Source organism: Erpetoichthys calabaricus, chromosome 3 (assembly GCF_900747795.2).
Source record: "Erpetoichthys calabaricus chromosome 3, fErpCal1.3, whole genome shotgun sequence".
Lineage (NCBI taxonomy): Eukaryota > Metazoa > Chordata > Cladistia > Polypteriformes > Polypteridae > Erpetoichthys > Erpetoichthys calabaricus.
Window position 1 is genome coordinate 92709723 of NC_041396.2, and position 24714 is coordinate 92734436.

The window sequence follows — 24714 nt, forward strand, 5'->3', positions numbered from 1 at the left end:
GCTTGAAAAATCTCACTTAAAGAGCCAATACACCATAGCCTACAATTATTCTCTTGTGTTGCTGCCAGTTTGACAATAGCTACAACAGTGAGGTATAATTTTAAAAATATTCAGTTCATTTTTATATTAAAATAGTTCTGCATCTGTAAAGGAGAGAAAAAGTAGGTTGTGCATAACCTACTAAATTTCAAGAGGCTATGTTTGGGTGGGTATCAGGTACAATTAACTTGCACATTATTTAAGTGTATTGTTCTTGATGTTGTGGTCAGACACAGATATTCTTCTACGTAGGTTTTCTTTATTGCAGTTGGTCATAGACAGAAAAGAAACAAAGAAAAATTCCTAGTTAAAGTAAAGCAAGATGGCGATCGGTTTCTTTAAAGATTTTGAAGAACATACAAATATTGGCATTTGTAATTAATGGTAAAAATAATTGAAATTATCAGTGTATCTTAAAAATATAAACTTTTAAATACTAAATGTATTTCATCATGAAAAAGAGTAAGTATAGGTTTTAGCATTATAAGCGGATAGAACACAGTCAAGATGTAAGTAACATACAGAATAAAACATAGTAACAGACAAAAACACGTTTAAACAAATTAAGACCAGGTATAAAATACATCAGCAATGTAATGAAAACAAGTTTAAACAAATTGAAACCAAGATAAAATGCATAGACATACAAAGTAGAACACATTCTACAATCCCAAGTATAAGATGCATTTTCTAAACACATTCAGTAATAAATAAACATTATGTATATGGGTAAGTACAACATGCAATCATATTTGCTTAACCATTTAAAGCATAATAGCTGCGGAAGAGTAATCTGTAGGTGATGCTGGTTCACCTTCATAGTGCTTGGTCTAACTTCCATAATGCAACTTTGCTTTCTTGAAGTGTTTAATCAGTGTGGTGAATCAAGTGGGCATCATAGAACTGGACAAGTTATTTGAAGTTTAAGTCATGTCAATATTAAATATTCTGGATACACAACTATCTTAAACTCGCACATGTTTACTTTCTTAATGTGAAGGAGAAAGTGATGACAATCTATTAAATGAATGATTACTTGCATTGCATTATGTTAACCATTTTAATATTCTTTACTCATTCTGACGTTAATGTATATCACTAAGACTTATCAGCTTCATGTGCAAAGACATGTTTGTTCACAGTAAACAGTGAAGGGTTTTGGATGCTAGAACTAGCACTTGATATACCCTCATTCGGCCATGCAGCAGTGCTTGAATCTTTGAGCACAACAGAGTTGTCCTAACCTCTGTGATGCATGGATGCAGGCAGTTCAGTCATCTGCAATATCATCTCCAAATGTTCATGTGATTTGGGATCTAGCATCACAAGTGTGTTAAGACATATTTATGACCAGGACCTGGCCATTGTCTGAGACAGTTTTTTCCATGAAGAATATGACTTCAAACTTGAACTCTTAGTGTGTATCAAAACTCTTGATTATGGCACATTTATTTGGAGGAAGAAGGTTGGTTGTTTGGTTGGTTTGTTTGTTTGCACTCGGAGCCCCCATCCAGGCAACATCTTACAAAAATAACTACTTCAACCACCAGAACACAAACTACAAATTAATGTTGTGACCTAGGAGGAATCACACTTTTTAAATATTTAAAAAGGATTCTGGAGTGTCAGAGAGGGAGAGCCCCACACTGTCATTGCACCTTTATATTTAAACTTGCCTGATTCCTCATTTGAAAGAGGAGCTAAAATATGTGAAGATTTACAGAATATGCGTCTGAATGTGAATGAAAGGGTCACTCCTCAGCTTGATTCATTATTTAAATCTGAATCATTCAAAATATAGGATGCTGATGACCATGGACAGCCAAAGTGCGTGTCCTCACCAGATGTTTCAGGTGAGACCCATTTTACGTAGGTTTTTTTTAAAAATCAGTTAGTATGTAACGATGTAGATTGTAAACATGCCAACAGTGAACATAAAAATGAATACACATTTTGTGTTGTACCCATTTTTGGTGGATGTAAGTGCAGTATTTTAAGTTTTATTATGCATTGCATAATGTCAGGAGCAAATGGACATTTCGATGCATAACATACTTCTCTGTTTCTTTATAGTTTAAAAAAAAAACCTAAATTTGACTTGCCTTCACTTTAAAAGCCACAATCAAATGCACATCTCCACTGAGAAAAATGTGCCTACCCAGCTCTTGGAAAGAGAAAATCTTGTGTGTTGGTAGCTTATTGGTTCTGTCAAGGTTCCACCACAGTCAACACATAAAGCAGTAACACAAGACATAAAAAAATGTTGGACTCTGAACATCCATTAAGTCGAAGTAAGGGGCATGTGATAGAGTATTCTCTCTTAGCTATTGTAGACAAGGGTCAACTTTGTGCAGTATATACTTAGTACGACTCTCTAAGCAGGAAGAATATTTTCCATTGCATCGGATACTCTGATAGCACAGTTATACACACACCTGTGCATATTGATAAACTGCTATATTTGTGTGTGTGTGTGTTTATATAAAAAAAAGTGTACTGCATGTATACACTATATATGCAGTAGTATTTGCTTTTAATATTTTGTTTTTGAATGTTGTTTTAAATAATACCCAGGTGGTATAAGTATAGTTGATCTTTATGCTTAAAACAGGTCTGTTTTAAAAGTGTGTTGAAAACAATATGCAACATTGTTAGTTCTCGGTATTATATCTTGAGGAATCTCTCCGTATACACCCAAAGTATAAGAAGTTGTTAGTTCAGAAAAATAGATTTTAATACTTTTGATAACTTGCACAGCAAAACTGGCATCTTGGTTTCTTTAAACATCTACCTCTGAGAAACTGTGGTTCAGGTAAACATGAAATTTTGCTGTAGATTGATAGAGAAGCAGAAATTTTTTGAGCATATAGACAGATTGCATCAGTCTTGCGTGTTTTTTTTGTTTTTTTTTTTTTAAATGCAGTTTTCTGCTTTTAAAGTGTTTTTTACACATTTCAATCCCTGATCACTATCTGCTTAAGTTCTCCCTAGATAGTCCAGTTGATTTGGTTTATTGTTCCACATCATGAATAAGTGTAGGATATGAAATTGATAGACCTCTCTAAAAAGGCCCAGTGTGTTTGATTTTGTGTGAATGTGTCCTGTGACTGACTGAAATCTTGTCCAGAACGTGTTTCTGCCTTTTTCCACAGTTGGCTGGGATTGGCACTGACCCTGACAACCTTGTATTACCGTATATGGATTTGGGCAGATTAATAAATGGTCATTTTTTGAAAAAATTGTGATATTGTTGGACATGAATCTCAGCACAAGATTGTGGGAATTGCATCTTATTTAATTTATTAATGTAGGAAAACCCTGCTTCTTTTTCAAAAAGCTTTCATTATTGCTGTTTTAGCCCAGTATGAAATTAGTTCAAAAATAAAAATACATTATTGTTGCGTTGAGAGTGTGTTTATGTGACCAGTTAGGTGTAAGTTACAATCATTTTGTATTATTGTGGAGGTTTACCTATTAGCTATTTGAGTTCACCTGCACCACATAGTTACAGCTGATTATGAGGAGTGTATGCATGTGCGCTCATGTGCTTAGTATTTATCATCATTAGTATGTACAGGTAGCATATATGGTATATGTATTCAAACCTGACCGTTTGTATGGTGCTGTATAAGTCATCCAATTAAGTCATATTGTTTATTTTGTTGTAGTATTATTGTTGCTTAGATGGGTGGCTTTCTTTGTCTGTGTTATGTTACCTCATCAGTGTGAGCCTCACCCAGTGTTCATTGTGTTAACTGTGCGGGGAGGAATTGTAACAGCAGAGTTTCTGCATTCATGTTTTCTGTTTAGTTTGTTAATATTAACAAATAAAGGAGTTCAGTGTGGTTTCATTACCCTTTCATGGCGGTTTGCATGAAGCAGCATATCGTGAGTCACAACATAGAAGCTTTACCAAATTCAAAGCCAGAGTGCAGTAGTACAGTGCTGTGGTGATCTCCGGTTACAATCAGATAACTTAAAGTCGCACGCGGTCGCGTTTGCTTTTTTCTTGTAATTGTAAGACAAATGTAACTGAGCGTAGTCAAAACCGCCGCAGGTAATAAACAGATCGAGATGAACGAGTCATGGGATACAGAGCTGGCGTGACGAAAACTGTCATTTGCCCATGAGACACAGTAGTGGTCAGAAGTCAAATGGCCATAAAATGTATAGGTCCTAAGCCGACAACTACCTGTGTAGAAAAAATTTGGACTGCTTTAATAATGTAAACAAGTTGGGGTTATATAAATGTACAAGTACAGTAATCTTTGTACAGATACAAATTACTTTTCTGTTAAAATAATGTAGCTCTGAGTATATTTTGAAGTATTCTGTTAAGAGTTGTAATTAGCTATTAGCATACTTCGGGTTCATCTTCTGAATGGGTTCTGAAATAGTGTGTTTGTTTTTGTTTTTTTGTTTTTTTTTGACAGTGTCTGTATCAGCATCAGCAGTTTTTTCTTAATTGTTTCTGGACAACAGTTGATAGGATTATAAATGTGGTGGTTGCTATAGTATACGGTTTGTCTGTCTCTCTCTCTCTCGGGCTCCTGAAAGTTTGAGCAGGATCAAACTATTTTCGATGAGTTTCACCTGACTGTGGCTGGTAAGATTGCAGCATATCCACATAAATCATGTTTTTTTCTCTTGAAGACTGTTCGGTAGGGTTGGGTATCTTCACTCATTTCCAAATTCAATTATTATTCACAAGGTCTTCATTACAGTTTGATTTTAGATTTGGATTCGATTTGATATTGATTCAGTTAGTGCATGATGTCAAGGTTTTGAATTATGGTAATGAGTTTATCTTTTACTAATAGTTGGTGTCTTGAAATAGTGGAGGGCTTAAATTGAGGATCTTATGCTGAAGCTAAGTAGAGCTTGTTGTTTATCATCACATTCCCCAAAAAGAATTCACATATGTAAAATACTTTTATTTACATTGGACATGCATGTAGACATTAAGGTTGGGCGGTATCCAAATTTTGATACCGTCAAACCTCCTCCCTATTTTACCTCGGTATACGGTATTACAGTGAATAATAAAAAAAAATGTGACGTAAGGCTCAGACAGCGTCACCAAACTGTTGGCTTGTGCCTAAACCGTTCAGAAACTGAATATCAAACACTAATACTGAACCAATAACAAAATAACATGCAGAACAATATTAACAACTTTTATTAGCAACAAATAGCAGTTTATAAAAAATTGCAAATACAGTAGAACCTCGGTTAGCGAACGCCTTTGATAACGAACAATTCGGATAACGACCAAAAATTTCACTAAAAATTTGCCTCCGATAGCGAACAAAATTTCGGATAGCGAACAGATTGCTACGTCATACACACGTGACCAGCGGACAGCTTCCCATCTTCCTTTGCTCTCGAGACACGGTTACGAACAGACGTTCATTATCTTTATCGGTGTGCATCCTTCTTATTTAGTGATTTTGTTGCTTTATTTAATAATATAGCCCTCAATCATGGCTCCAAAGAAGATTAAGAGAGCTGGTAGCAGTGCAGTAATAAGGCAGCGGCCAACAATTGAATTGAAAAAAGAAATTATTGCCAAGTATGAACGAGGCATGCGTGTGTCGGATATCGCAAGAGAATACGGCAAGTCAAAGTCGACAATCTCGACGATTTTAAAGAAAAAGGAGCAGCTTAAAGAAGCTAATGTGTCAAAAGGAGTGAGTATTATAACAAAGCAAAGGCCTCAAATAATAGACGAAGTAGAAAAGTTGTTGCTTGTGTATATAAATGAAAAACAGTTAGAAGGTGCTAGCATCAGTGAGGCATTCATTAGTGAGAAGGCGCTGCAAATCTACGAAGATTTGAAGAAGAAAACCCCAGAGACAAGTGCTTTGAGTGATTTTGTTTTAAAAGCCAGTCGAGGCTGGTTTGAAAAATTTAAGCACAGAACAGGCATCCACAGAGTCATAAGGCATGGGGAAGCAGCTAGTTCCGACAAGGCAGGGGCCGAGAAGTTCACCCTAGAATTCAAAAAAATCATAGAAGAAGAAAGTTACGTCCCGCAACAGGTATTTAATGCGGATGAAACAGGCCTGTTTTGGAAGAAGATGCAGAATAAAATGTACATAACGAAGGAAGAGAAAGCATTGTCAGGGCACAAGCCTATGAAAGATAGGCTAACTCTTCTATTGTGCGGTAACGCCAGTGGGGATTTTAAGCTGAAGCCGCTGTTAGTCTACCATTCGGACAATCCAAGAGTATTTAAGAAGCATAATGTAATAAAACAGAAATTGCCTGTTATGTGGAGGTCTAATTCTAAGGCCTGGGTGACCCGCCAATTTTTTGTTGAGTGGGTGACCGAAGTTTTTGCCCCGGCTGTGAAAGAATACCTAGAGAAGAACATCCTTCCCCTCAAATGCCTTCTCCTGCTGGATAATGCTCCAGCACATCCTCCAAACATCGAGTACTTAGAAGAAGAGTTCGACTTTATTCAAGTTCGTTATCTGCCACCGAACACAACCCCTTTGCTGCAGCCCATGGATCAACAGATCATTTCAAACTTCAAGAAATTGTACACGAAAGCTTTATTCAGAAAGTGCTTCGATATAACGAACGATACCAACTTAACTCTGAAGGAATTTTGGAAGAATCGTTTCAACATTTTGAATTGTGTTCATCTTATTGATAATGCATGGAACCAAGTGACCTACCGTACTATGAATGCAGGATGGAGGAAACTCTGGCCAGACTGTGTTCCAGAGCGAGATTTTGAAGGATTCGAACCAGAAATTGTTGATGAAATTGTTTCCCTGGGCCAAAACATGGGGTTGGAGGTGGATAATAACGATGTTGAAGAACTTGTGGAGGAGCACAGTAATGAACTCACTACTGAAGAGTTGCAGCACCTTCAGGCTGAGCAAGAAAAGAATTTGGCTGAGTATATGTCTTCGGAGGGGGAAGAGGAAGGGAAGGAGGAAGTCCCAAGTTCAGTGATTAAAGAAATGTGTGCTAAGTGGGGGGAATTGCAATTGTTTGTAGAAAAATCTTTCCCAAACAGTGCGGTAGGCAGTAGGAGCCTGAACATGTTCAATGATAATGTGATGTCGTATTATCGAAAAGTGCTACAAAAAAGGCAGAAGCAACAGACACTGGACAAGTTTTTTTTCTTCAACCTCAAAGCGACAGAGGACATCCCCCGATGTTCTCATGGAGGGGGATTCCCCCTCTAAGCAGTAATTCCACCCCTTCCTCCCCACACCTCCATAAAAAAAAAGCATAAAAAGAAAAAAAAAGTGTTTTGTAAATTAGTTTCGTAAAATTAAGTTATGTACAGTAAACAGTAAAATGTGTTTACGTATTAAAGTTACCCAGTGCTATTGTTTTCTGCCATACGTAGCGTATCTGTCATATGCCCTCCCTCCTCTGCCGTGACCCTCCCTTTGCTGTCGTAATCGCCTCACTAGAAAGGTAAGATTCCACATTTTTTTTTTATTTATTCCATGCTGTAGTGTCATTTCTTTAGTTTTTAGTTACAGAATTATGTTATGTGCTTATTCATAATGATTTTGTTCCTACACATTGTATTTTCAGTCGGTCATAGCCAAGCCTACCAATGCTACATGTCAGTCAAAACGATAAGTTTTCCTATGTTTTCTTATGTTTAAATGCTTTCTTTAATGTTTTTATTTTTATTTAACATCATTTGTACTGTATTATAACTGTTCCCATTTAAAAAACATACCTATATAGCCTGTAACTTTCATATATTAGCGAGTCAACAGGGGCTAGGAACCAATTATTTCTATTTCCTTTATTCCTTATGGGGAAAATTGTTTCGGATAGCGAACATTTCGGATAACGACCCACTTTTCGGAACGGATTGTGGTCGTTATCCGAGGTATTACTGTACAACAGTCAAACAGAATTAAATTAACATAAACATCCAGAACAGTTTTCGCGCGGAGACGCGCACACAAATCAATTAAATTAAATCACACCGCCTGAACAACTTTTAATAACAAAGAAGAGCAGCTTATAAAAAAGTGCAAATAGACCCACAACAGTCAACCAGAGTTGAATTAACATAAACATCATCCATATTATAAAAAGTATTGCAAAACAATAGTCCTAAACAAAAACTTCTTTCCAGTCTTCTTTCCAATATTGTTTTTAACGTAAACCAAATAAAAATACCTGAATCAATTAAATAAATAAAAATAAACACAGTGCGAATAGGAACGAATGGCAAGTGGCATCAATCTAGTCAAGATTTTTCGCTAGAAAAACCAGCATGTTTACTTTGTCCGGCTTTAACAGGGCACGTTGTGGACCGACAACTTTACCTGCGTGCTGAAAACCCGCTCCGATGGTGTGCTTGTGGCACAGACGCACAGGTACTTTCGTGCCACTCGCGACATCTGGGGAAAACGCCCGGCAGCATTTTTCCACCAGAGAAGTGGGTCCTCGTCTCCTTGAGTAACTGGCTCCAAACAGTAGGCTATTATTTCAGCTCCGACTCGGTCCTCTACGGTGCCGATGCCGACGGGACCTGCCATTGCATCAGATTTTTTTTGCAGCATACTTCCCAGAGTCATCTTTTTTTTGTGAGGGTGCAGGTTGCGCCTCTCCCTCTTCCACTCTGATGGCCACTGGACCTGCTGCCTCTAAGCTCACGATCTCAGCCTGTAATTCAGCCTTGGTCTCAGCCAATACGTTGTCATCCGTCTCATATTGTCCACGGTAACGAGGGTCGAGGAAAGTGCATTTTCGCAATATTTTGCACACTGAATTGGATTCATACTTGGCCTCCAGCTTTGTTAGAATTCCAGTTTTGATTGACTTTGTTAGCTGGAGGTAATTTTCTGACGCAGCCAACACATTGTCCCTGCAGAGCTGTAGTATGGGGAGGATACAGGAACTGGTGTCACAATTTTCTCCTGACAAAATATCAGTGAAGTCACCGACTGGTTTCAGTGCTTCGTGAACAGCTTTCAAGACGTCCATGTCCTGCCAGGACAGGGACAGGCTGCTCCTTCTGTCATCAGACAGGACGTGTCTGATCGCTTGGGCCTGCTCGAGGATGCGCTCCACCATTGCCAGTTTGGAGCCCCAGCGAGTTGCGCAGTCCTGCCGACGGATGGATGGATGAATTAATTAATGAATGATGAATAAACGATTAAATGAATGAATAGGCCTAAATAAACAAATGAATGAATAAATAGGCCTAAATAAACGAATGAATGCATAAATAAATTAAGTCCATTAATGTATATTATTCCATTTGGTCAAATTTGCATGCACATTTATTTTAGGCTAAATAAGTCCCTTATGCGCATCAAGCCTGCATTTATTTGATAAAAAATACAGGAAAAAAATTACAATTTAAAAAATGGTTTTCTATTTTAATATAGCCTACTTTTCAATATAATTTATTTATGTGATGCAAAGTATATACATATATATATATATATATATATAATATGCCCCTTTTTTTATATTTGAGCCCCTGCCCCTAAGGAACTTTCTGCACGTTTTATGCTTACCGTTATGAGACTATGTTTTGGGAGTCCCAAGTCCACTTGCTTCTTGTGGAGTTCATGCTTACGTTGCCAGCTGTGTGAAAAGGCCCTGACAATATTACGGTATAGTCCGAGGGCGCGCTTGTTTTTTTGCCTCTGGTCATGCAATCCATTTGTGACAGCCAAGTTTAGATTGTGACCGAAGCAGTATAACCACGGCCAATGCAGGGACCTGATTGCGGCATGAATGTTGGCAGCGTTGTCAGTGGTTATGGCTGAAAGTTTTTTCTCGTCAAGTTGCCATTCCTGAAGTGCAGCTCTGAGCGCAGCAGCAAGATTGTCCACTGTATGACTCTCAGGAAAATACGTAGTTTGGAGGCATTTGGATTCAAGTTTCCAGTCAGGTGTAATAGTATGGACAGTCAGAGACATATATGGTGTCATGTTAACTGACGACCACATGTCAGTTGTTAAGGAATAACTGTCTGCCGCTGACAGCAGCACTTGAACGTTGTCTCTAACTTTACTATATAAATGTGGGACGGCTGTTTGTGAGAAATATTTCCGTCCAGGCAGCTCGTACTGGGCATCTAGGACCTTTACCATGTCCGTAAAGGACTTTTTTCCACTGTGTGGAAAGAGACCATTTCCTTCGCCAAGTATTTTGTCACTGCATCAGTACAGGTTTTCCAACGGACACTGTCCCTTTTGTACTTTGTTGCTTTCCCGAAGGCCCCCGTTATCGTCGGCTGCATACTGGCGGTGGACCTAGATGTTGTTGGTCCTGCATCGGGAGACGTTGAAACTGTTGCACTGAGTGAACTCGGGTCCATCCTCGCAGCAGTGAGTGGATGGTGGTTTCGTATATGCGACCTTAGGTTCGAGGTATTTCCATCTCTCGCGGTCACCTTTTTGTTGCACAATTTGCAAATTGCCTCGTCCGTATTTACCGCCTCTCCCATCTCGTTCGGTCGAAACCTGAAATACTGCCAAACTGCAGAAGTTGTGTTCTTTTTCGAGACCAGGTCACTTGGTGCGCGACTCGCCATCTTTCCCCACCTCTCTCCTTCTCCTCCACGCTGTCACGTGATGACAACCACGCATACGCATTTTTAGGCATTAAATAAATTATATTTAATATTTAATCCTTGTCTTCCATATAAGTGCATTGTTTTTATGACGGTATAACGGTATTGAAGCTGACACCGTTGCTATTTTTAGATCCCGCGGGATACCATATTACCGTATTACCGCCCAAGCCTAGTAGACATACACATTAATGTATGTATCCAAATCAATTTATTGATATTTTTATATGTAATACGTGGATTTGTAATGCAACCAATAGTTCCATTTTTGCTTTCATCAATAAAACCTCTAACCAAATTAATTTAAATTCACATGCCATTGTATTTTAGAACTGTCTCAGTCTAGCATGCATCTGTTTTAATATTATAGTATGAACAAAACTGATCCAGTTAAATTGATTTCTTTTGACTACAAGTTGCCACACAGCAGATTTCATCTTTTTAATAATGGTGGACTTTTTGGGTTTATTGCTGTACATCTTGGCCAAATGCCAGACAGATTTGCGGAGCCCTCTTTAGACATGAACAGTGTGGCTGTTTTAATTGGTCTAAATGCCTTTACAACATATTCTGTTGTGATTTTATCATTCTCGGTCAGAGTGCAAATATCCTTTTCTTGGTGTACCTCAGGTGATACCAGGGCTGCAGAAATTGCTGGCTGCTGTTCGAAAAACCTATCTAGAATCTCCAGTGCACTGTTCCATTGTGTCACTATGTTGATCACTAGTTTATGTGCAGATAGGTCTAACAACTTCATTTTAACCACATGACTACCTGTTGTGCTATGATTGAAAAAATCGCTGCAACACATTTGACTCATCACTGCCCTTGAGTTTTTTTAATCCAGAATGTTTCCGTACATCAGCCTTTAGGGTTGGTGCTGGATTTACGTCGCTATATTCGGCAATTTTTGTAGACCACAGTGAATGTAGCTAAATTTAGTTCTGACAATTGTAGGAGTCACTTAAACTTCTCTAAGTGTGGAAAGTCTTTGCATTACCACACTCATGTTCATGTGAAATTCTAGAATGAATCTGAGAATATTGTAAACCGAGAATCACAACATTAAAAATCTAACTGAACTGGGAGATCGGTTTATACAACCAAGCTCTACTCTGCAATGTATAGCATGTTGTTTCCTCCCCTCCCCTGTATAGTTGGCACATCTTGCTCTGTAGCCTTTTGACCTAAGTGTATCTTTACACTTGGAAGCTGAAAAAGTGTGCAAGTGGTGAATGTTTAATATTGATTTATTTTTCTACAATATCTCTTGCATTACACTAGCAGAGTACCCTTTAGTTTACTGCTTAGTACCACATATCAGCTAGGCAGCCAAGTATTTTCATATTTCAGGTGTTCTTGTATAATGACATGTACTATACTTTTAGGTATATTAAGTGAAATTTGAAATCAAGGAACTGTGCAATCAAGTTCAAAGACTAGACTGGTGATAATAGTTCCAGATGTTAGTTGTAATACAACCTTTTGAATTTTTACCTCCGAGGAACCCTTACTTGTACTGTAGTAGATGATACTACAGTGTACATCTTCAGTTGTGCCATGTTTGAAAAGAATCCTTTGATTGTCGGAGAATGTTGTTTGTCCTATCAAAGGGTTGGTAGTCCAAAATGACTTATTTTATTTGGAATGCCCCCTTCATTTTTGACTAACTATAATTTTTCTCCATTTTAAAACAGAGCCTTTACTGATAGTTGATAGAAGTACTGCATTGTCTTATCTGATTAGTTGTGCCAAAGTCTTTGCTTTAGTTCTTACTTTATTTCTTAAATGTACCTTTTTATTGCCTAATTGGATATGATGTTTGTATTCTTGTACTAAATATTATTTAGATAGGATTATGGAAGTATTTAATATTTTGTTTTTTTGATATTATGTAGATGTTTTTAGTTAATAATCTGGCTTTGTGTTCGTTTTCTGGTGGTAAAGATCAACTTTTTGTGACTCTGCCCAGGAGAGAATAGGCATAAAAAAGACCATATCAGCTTTTTAGCTGGTTCCTTTTTGCAGCCTGTAAAACCTGACTTTCTTATGTTATAATATTTGAATTGCCCATTTGAGTAGCTATACACTTAGTACTATGTTGGTGTATATATTGGTTTGGCTTTACTTGTTTTCTTGGTAGCAGATGTTGGTGTTTAACTCCACCCCCTTTCACTCTACAGTTTGAAACTTTCAGTGATGTGCTTTTTATTTTTATATGAGCTCAGTAATTATACTAAAGTTTTTTCTAGCCCAAATCCTTACTGATTGACCGAAACAGTAAACCATTCTGGGACTCATCACTGTGAGCTTTACACAATCTTGAAAACAATTTATTACATGTGGTGTGGGGGAAAAGTCCCTTTATTTCATTTAGCAGATTTTATAAGAGAGTGGCATGTAAGAACCTATCCCTGAAAAAGAAAATAGTAGCAGAGTGCTCATAAGTACATGAATTTGCATACATGTGACAGAAGATGGTGTGGGTGGCCAAGCTAAAATGGGAACTGTCTGGTTTAGTTAGAAAATTTTTGTTTTTGTTCAGAAGCCAAATACACAGCATATCCCAAACACCATTTTTGTTGTCTAGCATATTGATGACAGAATTATATTTTGTTTCATTTGTAGATTAATGTATATAAACTGGACCTATTCCTTTGTAAAGCAAAAACAATTAGAAAATTATGTCATCACTTTATTTTCCTTTCCTACTTTGAATGCAGATGAAGACTATGGAGGAGATTCTGCACCTCCAAGCAAGAAAATCCGTTCTTCCCCACGAGAAGTGAAACACAAGAAAAGGCCTGGAAAGAACTCTCAGGATGACAGGTAGCTCTTTGCGTTCCTGCAAACAATATTTACATGTCAGCACTGCTGTTGCAAGCAGTCTGTACATAATCCACATAATCTCACTGTCACCACTACATCAGTATTTTGTTTCCTTTCACTAACACCGTTTATTAGATCTGTAGCTTTGTGTTTTCAATTAATTTTGTTTGGTAAACCAAAGTAGGCTATATCTAATCCTTTTTTTTTCCCCTTTTATTTTTTAGTGAAGATTCAGATGACAAAATCCTAAAATCAAAGAAAGATGATTCTGCAGGTAATCTTAACACTTTAAACTTGTAATTATTAGGTATCCTGCTACAGTAAATTAATGAATCCTGTAAGTGTGTCATTTTTATTTTCAAGAATAACAAATTTTTCACTGATGACTCCTCAAGCCACTGTTGTGCAGGTAGCAGAAGTTCATTTCTATTGGTTTGCCCATGTTCTCTTAACTCTTATTTTACATCTGAATAATAAATAACTATCTTGGGCTCCTTTTATATTTTACTCAGCTGTGCAAGCTTAAAAAGCTTGAAAGCTTGGTGCAGTCAAGATCTTTTTATGCCTTGCCCAGAAATCTGTTTGATACCTAATGTGCAACAGGTAAAACATCAACCTACATATAGTTATGGGTTGTCGTATATAATTAACTGAATACATAAATTCAAATTTAGGAAAATGGAAATGAATAGTAAGTGAATAGTAAACTCCATTGATGCCTGAGATACACATGAATCAATAAGAGATATGCAGGTCTCTACTGGTGAACCTCTGTACTAGAGAAGATACTCTGTTTCCTCCTTCACTGATAGCCTGATTCACTGATAACTGACAAAATAATAACACATTTGAGTGACTAGTTACACTGACTTAACTGTAATCTTCAGTTGGGAACAGTGGTTTCCAGTCTCAGTCCTTAGGGACTCCTGTGGCTTCAATTTTTTCTTCAAACTGACTTCATAGTGTGTCTACTCCACTCGTTGTTAATTGCCATTATAGAGGGCATAAGAAATTCTGCACAGAAATGTGGCTGGTAATAATTTCTGTTAACTCGCTAAAATTATTGTAAATGTCTTCAAATATTCTGCACAGTGCAGGCAATTCATCCTTCAGTAGAAGTATCATTCTCTAAGTGTAACATCTTAGTGTAGTGCATAAAGTTATGGCCAGTGCAGTATTACTTTAATCGTAATTTTTACAGTCTCCAGTTTATGCCATTTCAGACATAGTAGAGAACTAAAATCTTAGTTTCATAGGAAGTTTGCTGAGCTTGCTCGATCCCAGTCATTATCCTCTTAAAGAATTTGCTACTCTATACTAATGCTAAATGTACAGGGATTTTTGTTGTATTGGGTGTGCATTGATTTTTCTCCAAGCAAATGAAAGATGAAACTTGATCTAATAATCTATAATTGGTGCATTCAGCTCAACAGACAACATGATGTTGGTCATAGAATACAATCAGATTCCTTCTAGAGGTTAAAAGAAAAAAAAAAGGAAAATTTTTAAATCTCAAATTTGGTCAACTTTATGGATGGCCAGTCCTTCTGTGGTGGTCTATTAAGACTTATGCAAGACTTTTTTTTTTTTTTTGCTTGTTTATAAACTAATGGTTCTCTGCCAGTGTCCTTCCCTTCAATTAATACTTTGCAAGTAAGTAACATATTTGTTACTCTGCTTACCACTTAGTGGAGAATTCCTAGTAGGCTTCTAGCTTTACATCTACCATGAGTTTTTCACAGTTTGCTATAGTGTTTGTGTACACTGTACAAGACTAAAGATTATACAGAAGTGTGCTTAGCCCGCTCTCCTTTCCTGCCACATTATAATGTCCTTATCTAGATGTTGATGTTCTTCGGTTTTCTTGACTTTTGAATTCTGTTTAATGTGTGTTTCAGCAATATCGAATAATTTATTACAATATTCTTATTATATGTCATTATCTAATTTTTGCCTATGCAATCTGTATTCCACAGGACACTGGAGAAAACTGTTCCAGATGTATTAATGTATATAGCATGTAAATTGCTTGTTAAGAGTATATAATGAAGTCTTTTTATCATTTTGAGATTAACAAAAAATTATACATAAGAAATTTCTATCACTAAAGGCAAATATGTATGCATTAGTTGCAGTCTTGCCTGTGTCCATACTGTCACTTTACCTAACCTATCATCCATTGCTGCTCAATGTGGTGTTTCAGGACTGAGCCCAGTTGGGCTACTTGGGTCACCCTGCACCAGGTGCTGCTGACAAACCCCATTTTTACACCTTGGTTCAGGAATGGGTCACAGTATGCAAAGTACTGTGGTAAATAGCAGGAACTAGCTGTTCTGGTTTACTAACAGGCTTACTTGTTAAAATAATTAAATATAATATTACAAATTCCCAGGTTTCTTCATAACTAGTGTATTTTTTGTTTCTTTAAAAATTCATGCAAATTAAATCTGAAACATAAGTAAACCAATAGTAAATTTGCCTTACTATTTGCAGCATGCACACACTTTATTTTATTATTCATTCTTGGTTAATTCTTTTTTAGCATAGTACTTTTTTCTTTTGTCAGTTTGCGCATTATCTGAAATTGACACTGCTTTGTTTAATTGTCTATGTTTTAGCAAGTTATATTCTGAATTCTAAGTTTGTACATTTTTATATAAGTTTTGTATATTTTTGCTCTTAAGAGTATAACATCTACATATAGCTACATAAACTTAATAAAAGTCTATAGAGTCCGAGCTCTAGGAGCAATGCCTTTATGTATGAATCTTAACTATCAAAGATGAGTAATAGAATAACTTAAATATTTAACATCTCCTTTGATACCATGAACCTTCAGTTCCTTTCCTCTATATTCTTGTGTGTTTACCTCTCTTGCCTGGCACTTGGTCTCTTGAAAGTGTTCCCATAAAGTCTGCTTCTCACGCTCTCCTTTTGAAGTGCATTTCTGGTCTACTTTCTGCTTTTGTACTTCCGATATTGAAAGGCAAATCACAACATTTATTTTCCCCTTGCACCTCCTTGTGTGTCTTGCATTCCCTGTTTCCATTGCATCACCACAGTCAAACTGAATAATCAGTTTGCTATGAGGGACCAGAGGCGCACAAACTTTAGTGTTCTGCTATACAGTAGATAGATTTATTTATACTCCAATTCAGAAGCGACACATATTGAGTATCAGTACACTATTCGGTTTTATTACAAGTCATTTGCTACACATGCAATGAATTTGGAGCAAATTCTTGAAATCTCTATACTCTGAGACCCCTTGACAAGATAGTTGTGCTTTTGTTGAGATTCTTTGAATTCATTGCACTAGCCAGTGTTTTGAAGTTTCAAAAACTCCCATGAAAATGCTTTTGTGAATCTTCATACGTGTTTGTTTTTAAAATAGCAAAATATTCTGTGCACCTTAAATAACTGTTTAGTTTACTGTTTCAAATTTCCCTTGAGAGAGGTTGCTTCAACGTGTATTTTGTATATTTCCATATTTTATTCATTAGATAGCCACTCAATACAAAACAGCAAATTACTTGCAGAGTTATTGCACTGGAAAGCTTCTGCTTGATATGCTGCCTTTAGAAGTAGTTCCTGCAGCTATGCAGCAGCTTTATGAATTTTGGTCACAACAGCTCGCTTCTCCTGCTCCTTAAAATTGTAGTAGGTTTATTACATGACATTCAAGACTGTAAAAGTGAAAGATAAAAGTAGTTCAACTTATGTGGGAATTTATTTAAGACTTTCCTGCCTGTGGGTCGTTGACATGTTATGCATTCAAAGTAAACCTATAGTCATGGTTAACATTAAAGTAAAGACAACCTTGCGGCTGCATTATCTACACATTATAATGACACAGTATTTATTTAACACTATTATTTATTGGCTAAACGGCAAAGTGCCTACTTCTATCAAGGTCAGATGCAGCTAACGGTTTTAGCTTGGGACTTCAGATTTTAAATCTGTCATTTACTACTTTCAGAATTGTTATATTTAAGAAATTAAAGCTACAATTAGCCATAGGCATTCCACAAACAACTAGTAGTAGGACATCAATCAGTGCAATTTTTTCATCACTTCATTTGAAATCTCTTGTCTCTTTATGTCATTTCGGCCTCCATAAACCTAATTGGATTCAGTTTTCAATGCATATTGTAAAGTTTTATTTATATGTACCCTGCTGACAGCTGTCTCAACAAAACATGATGTGGAAGACATGCCCAGTCTAAGACTTTTAAAAACGCTCTTGAGAACTATAAACTTTTGAAAGCATAGCATCAGCATTTTGGTGTGGGTTGGCATACCCTGTCTGGACCCAGCTCATTACAGTGGCTCATTCCCTGACCAGTCATCCTTCATGGAAGAAAAACCTTTTCCAACATACTGAGCATAAGAGTTATTTTCAATGGCCCTTGTTGAGCTGCTTACCTGTATGCCTCTGAATTGTGTTTTATAAAGTTTGAATGCTGCATACACGCATTTTAAAGCAAATTGCTTACTTGTCCCTACAGTTCTGTGATAAATCCTGTGGACGGTAGCATTACTGCTGTAGTGAAAAATTCAGAGCCCCATGAAAATAACTCGGTTATCTACCTAAAATCTGTATTTATTACCTAAAATGATATGTTCTGTAAGGGGAGGCACAGTCCACAGCAAACTATAGTATGTTACTTTCAGCTATAATCAGCACATTAACGTAGCACAGGGGCAGTTCACTCTGGCTATCCAGCTCCTTAAAGAATTTTATTCTGTGTACACCCTATCAGAATCACTGCAAGCACTGATAGTTTTGAAAGCGTATAAAGCACAAGGGAATTTGATTTATATGGGGCTCTGAATTTTTCACTGCGCATTTCCTTCAAGGAGTTTGCTGCTGATGAGTGCATGCTAAGGTCATATGCGTTTTTGAGCAATTTCAGTGTGGACAGGGATCTTTTTGTAAACAATGTGAAAACACCATTGTGGACAGAGATGTTTTTTCTTTAAAAACTCAGTTTTTACATGAAAACATGGTAGTGTGAACGATAGCTTAAATGTGTTTTTTTATATTTTTTTTTTTAAATAAAAAAAACACCCTTCTCTGTATGCAGTATTCTGATACCAGATATCTGGTGCATTCACAGTGGTCCTTATGACATTGCATCTTAGTATATTTATATATACTTGCATCCCAGTACACTTAACATTTCAGAATATGGCACTTGCATCTCCATACAAGAAAATGAAATCTACATCTCCATGCAAAATACACATGTGATGATTTCAGTTCATGTACTATTCACTTGCAACATGTAACTCTGTGTAGGAGTGATCAGTATGGCAAAATCGGTATGGCACTAGTATAATTTACTGTATTTGTATGTTTCTTACACTGAAACATTTTTTTTTTTTTAAGATTACATATATTCATTGAAATATTTACTATTGTGTAGCCATTTGTGATGGGTGCAGGAACTGACTTTTAGTATATGTTATCTAAGGAAATTTGTATATACATCTGAGTTTCAATTTCCTTCAGATGATTTTGGAAGTGAAGATGATAATGACTTTGGAGAGGATGAGGAAGGTGCAGACAGTGATTATGACAGCTCAAAGAAGAGCAAAAAGGGAAAAAAAGCCAAACCAGAAAAACTTATGCCCAAAAGGACACCTAAATCAAGGAAACGCACTGCAGGTAAGTAGAATTTGTTTTTCAAATTATAACAATTTTATTTGCCTTTATATTAAGGTTAATCGGAAAATGTGATGAAAACTAGAATGCTCCTAAAGAACAGTGGATTAGTCTTGTAAGAGTAAATCACACAAGAATATTTCATCAAGTCTGGTACCATTTGTGACTCGTTTGACTTTGGGCACAGAATTGAGGATTTGTTTTTATTTGTGTCAACTCACATGTTTGTGTTATGTAAATATTTTAATTCATAAAGTGAATGTCGTGTTTCTAATTGTAAAGAAGTAAATTAATGAACACTTAATCTTTTTTGAAAACTTTGGACACTGGCATCTTTTTAGCTAAGTTTCATCCTGACCTCTGCATCTAAGTAGATTTTATTTGTTGAAGGCAAACTGTTATTCATATCATTTTAAATTCCAGGAATTGTGTGTACTGTTAAAATGCATACAAATCTTTGTTTGTTGCTAGCTTTTTTGTAACTGCACTGCCAGTTTGGTTTTTATTACTATGGGATCGATCAGAGTTTTCACTTCATTGGTTTCAGAGATCAGCCTTAACAAAAGGTTATGGACCATGTACAGTGGAACCTCGGTTCACGACCATAATTCGTTCCAAAACTCTGGTCGTAAACCGATTTGGTCGTGAACCGAAGCAATTTCCCTCATAGGATCATATGTAAATACAATTAATCCGTTCCAGACCATACGAACTGTATGTAAATATATATATTTTTTAAGTTTTTAAGCACAAATATAGTTAAACCATAGAATGCACATCGTAATAGTAAACTAAATGTAAAAACATTGAATAGCACTGAGGAAACCTTGAACAACAGAGAAAACTAACACTGCAATAGTTCGCACTATAGCGCTACCAACCGCTGGCTAAAAACACTTTTTTTAATGAGTTTTAAGCACGGGGAAAAAAATGAACATTTGAAAAAATCCGTAATTTAATAAACCACCAAGAAAAGTAACATTGCAACAATGCACGCTACGAACCAATCGCTGTAAACAGAAGTGAAAACAAAATCAAGCCCAGTGCATTCTTTAACTGCCTTCCTACCTTATGCGTCCAGCCCCCTCTCTCTCTCTCTCTCTCTCTCTCTCTCTCTCTCTCTCTCTCTCTCGCTGCCTGTGTGTGTACGTCTGTCTCTCTCTCCTGCTGCCTGTGTGTGTCTCTCTCTCTTGCTCAGTGCACAGGAAATGCACAGGGAGAGACTGAACATGTACAAACCGAAAGGGAAACTGGCTTGTTCGTATACCAAGTGGGTGGTCGTGAACCGAGGCAAAAGTTCGGCGAACTTTTTGGTCGTAAACCGATTTGTACGCGTACCGAGACGTTTGTGAACCGAGATTCCACTGTATTCTTTTTTCATTTTGATGAGAATAGGTTTATAATAGTCTTTCTTTCAGCAGGTGCTTCCTTGTAAATAAAATATAAACAAAGTGCTGTACATAGTTTGCTTTAATGATGTACCATAATGCCCAAGATTTTCATGTTCGTAGTACTTGATAACATAAAAAATATACATCTTTCTTAATGACATTGAAAAAAAATTAGACACGTTACTAATAAGGAAAATTAGAAATTGAATGGGGTATAATAAAATGCACTGAAAATGCAAAGTTAAAAAAAAAAAATCAATCTCAGTAATATACTCTGATGAGTGTGCTATGCTGTTGGGGGCAGAACGCTTGTTTGTGACATTTAAAGTGTCACCTCAGACTTTTCCCCCCAACAAATGCCTGGTGAAGAAGCCATTGGAAAGGACATACATACTCAGTCTGGTCTTAGTGAAATTCCCTCTAGGTATGCTGAAATATAAGGTTTATACATAATATTATCTTGTGTAATTCAGAATACAGAGTCGGTCTGTATTAAGAAGATTTTGTACAGATTCCACTTCTGAGTAGAGTTCAGTCAAAACACTGAAACAAATGCAGTTCCTATAAGGCAAAATGTCAGTAGTTTATTAGCTGCCAAATAGTGCATGTTCCACCTACTGGTCCCCAAAAATATTCAAGATACACTCCTTACAAAATAAACAGCTTTAATGTGCTTAGTGTAAGCTTTTTCTTGTGATGGATGTATTTTTAAAGTCCTTTCTAAATAAGATTCTTTGACACATTTTACACCTTGCTGCTTTCTGAGACCAAGAAAATGAGGAAGGTGTACCTTCAATAAAACGCTACATTATTTTCTTTCCAATTATAATTTTGTAATAAAAAAAAAAAACCTGTTGTTTTAAGTTTGTTCATTATGTTTTATCATTTGCCTCTTGTGTGTTTAGAATAACTTATTTTTGAGTATTTTTGTATTAATACGTCTTCCTATTCTCTGATCTTTTGCTTATAAGCAAACTATCTGCCTGTGATCTTCAGGACAAAAAAACAACCCAAAGACTCCCTAGCAGTTTTACTATATTGATAAATTAGCAGAGGCGTCAGCTAAGTGGGCTAGGACAGGTCATAGCTTGTCAAAGACAGACGTGTAGTCAAGTGCAGCTGTGGCACAAATTGAGTGGGACAGGCTGGAACCTGTCTCAAGCAAATGTATGGTAGCTTGTTGTTTGTACGTGCAGCGTGCATGTACCCCAAAGCTGCATGTTAAGTGCATGCGTGTGCCATTTCACCAAGTGCAAGTGACACTTACACAAGTTTCTACATCTTCTGTAGACTTCACACCAACTCCTGTGACTATGGTTGAGCGTGAGCAGAGCAGACTCCACACACACACACATGCATCTTTCGTAGTGGGAAATGAGATGCATGCAAGCGCTGAAAAAAAATTAAAAGTGCATGCATGTGCCATCTGGTGGCTGTGGTTGAGCATGAGCAGACTGCACTGCTCCATACACACACTCGGGTCTTTCGTTTATGCTGTATGTGTCTACTGTGACTTCATTTGTATATAGTTGAATCAAGATTTTGAATATAATTTTCAGCATATTCCTAATCATGAGGCATATTTTTGCAGTTACTTCAGTTTGCATTCATCAATATGCTCCTGCACACACATGAGAATTTCATTAAATACCATGTCATAGATACTAGAAAATGATTATCAGTTGTAGATGCAGTAGTTAGGTTATTCCTAATAGTAATTATTTATGCAAAATGATTTGGATTCAGCATATTGATCAAGGTTTTCAATGCACATTTTGAGGTAAATGTGACTGAGAATGTCTTTCTGCGATCTTGTGGTTAGACATTTTAATCAGAAGTGTAATAAAAAAAAAAAGTCCAAGTATTGACTAGCAACTGAAGTGCTTGCAAAGTTTGTTGCTTTAGAACTGCATATTGTTTGAGTTTTAACTATAATTTGCTAGTCTTTTTCAAAGTTTACATTGCTTCTTAATCTGTGTTTTGCAGATGATAGTGATGATGAGAAGGAGGCTAGTAAGAAAGTGCGACAGCAGAGGCAAGCAGCCTCTAAGGCTGTTTCGAAACAGAGAGAGATGCTTCTTGGTGACGGTGGCAGTGAGGATGAGGAGAATGAAGAGGAGGAGCAGCAGCAATTTTTAGATAGTAAGTTGTTTGTGGGTGAGGGCAAGTAAAATACACTAGCTAGCAGCATTTTTCCTAAGCCCCTTTTAAAGGGAGAAACTTCAACAGTTCTGAAGTAGTACAGTTTAATAGTGTTCTCAAAGCCAACGCATTTTTGTAGATTGAGGTAGACACAGTATCTCATTAGCAGTGTAATAGTTTGTGTTAGCGTCTTATGTACTGTTCACTTTCCTTTGAACAAAGGATTGGTAGGTCACTGAAATTTGAATTAAAAAAAAACTGCAATTTGGAAATCCTGTTGTATGCTCTCTTTAAAGTTTGGAGCAGGCCACTTTCTGTCTGCTGTTCATGTTATTTACTACATAGTCTGCAAATGATCTTCTCTGTCCTAGGCAAGTGGAAGAAGCATGACTGTATACTTAATCTATGGAAAGGCACATCCTCAGTTTAAACCTTTATTAACTTAAGATATGCATTGAATTATGGATGGGTTAGGTAGAAATAAAGTGTTTCTTTGTATTAAAAATGTTTAGCAGCTATTTAGTTTAAAGACAAAGAACCGCAGCTAATGACGAGGAGTGTTTTCATATGCTTATATTGGTGGTGATCAGAGTTGGCACCAAGATGTACTAGACATTTCAGGTTATCCTGTTCTGAGCAGCAGTCTCTGTAATCTTTTACCTGCTCTTGAGTCTTTCAGTGGGTCCTGCAGGGTATACCAATAAAAGAGGCACCCAGTCTGTGTTAAGCCACCTCTACTGGCTATATTTGGTCTGAAGAAGCAATGGTTTTATTTGACATTTCACCCATATTAGTGAGCTCCTCACCCTAATACAGTCGGTCCCCACCTGTTAACTATGTACAGTGAGTGCATTTTCGACTGCATGAGTTTGCAATATCATTATTTCAGTTGCTACACTGAGGTTATGACAAATCAGTGAAGATGAGAAAATTATAGAATTTTAAATCAAAAGCATAGTCCAAAGATCCTGACTGCATCACACACATCTGTGAATTATACCGATGCATATGAAAGATCACAGTCTAAAGAAATATCAAACTGGAAACCAAAAGGGAAGGTTTCCAATTTAAATAATAACCAAGCCTTGGCTATACCTTCTGCAAATAGAAGAGATGAGAACACTTTAATTCCCGAAGGGAAATTTAGGTGTTACAGCAGCGCTGTAACAAGTATATATAGATAAAATAACTCAAAGATCTAATACAGTATATAAGATGAAATGGATAAGATGAGTAAGAACTATAAAATACCAAAAATAGTAGTGTATGACCAATCCACAGTAATAAATACAGTGCATTATCACAGTATTATATGTAAATAAATGTGATACATAGAATGACCAGTAACCACAGATAAAGTGTCTAGTGATGGATAAAGTACCCGTGATTACAGTCTTTTATGTCATACATGTAATTCATGAAATCCAATAAGGATACGTAAATTAAACCTCAGAGTTGTATAGTCTGATATCAGCAGGAAGAAAAGACCTGCAAAATGTTCCCTCCTGCAGCAGGGGAGGAGCAATCTGCTACTCATTGCACTGTATTGGCCCCGCAGCAATTTATGGAGTGGATGGGAGAAGATCTTCATACATAATGACACCTTTGCCAGCATCCTCCTCTCAACTGTCACCTCCACAGTATCCAGTTTCACCCCCAGGACTGAACTGGCCTTTCTGATGATCTTGTTCTGTCTGTTAGTATCTTTGGTTGTGATGCTGCTGCCCTAACACACTACAGCCTAAATGGTGGTACTCATTACCACAGAGTTACAGGAAGTCCTCAGCAGCAGGCTTCTCACATCGAATGACCTCAGCCTCCTCATTAAATAGTTGTCTGTGGCAATTCTTATATAAAATGTCCTCATTCTGCTCACAAACTCCAAAACAAAATTTTCTTGGGGTTTAGTTGGAGATGGTGGTGATGGTACCACTCCACCAAGCTACTTACCGTGCTTCTGTGTTGTTCTTCCTTCCCATCACTAATGCATCCAACAATGTCAGAGTCATCTGAGAACTTTTGAAGGTGACGCGTCTTGGAATCATACTTGAAACTCGAGGTGTGAA

At 36.9% G+C, this 24714-nt stretch overlaps 1 protein-coding gene across 2 annotated transcripts in view; it reads left to right on the forward strand.

The window, feature by feature from the left end:
• The window catches only part of nucks1a (nuclear casein kinase and cyclin-dependent kinase substrate 1a), a 64230-nt gene that overhangs the window by 34247 nt on the left and 5269 nt on the right, over positions 1 to 24714 (forward strand). The window contains exons 3-6 of one of the 2 annotated variants that reach the window (XM_028797127.2): positions 13342 to 13447; positions 13672 to 13721; positions 18963 to 19118; positions 22493 to 22648. In XM_028797127.2, coding sequence (XP_028652960.1) covers positions 13342 to 13447; positions 13672 to 13721; positions 18963 to 19118; positions 22493 to 22648 — 468 coding nt within the window. The remainder of the gene's footprint in view (positions 1 to 13341; positions 13448 to 13671; positions 13722 to 18962; positions 19119 to 22492; positions 22649 to 24714) is intronic. The other variant, XM_028797128.2, reaches the window with a different exon arrangement.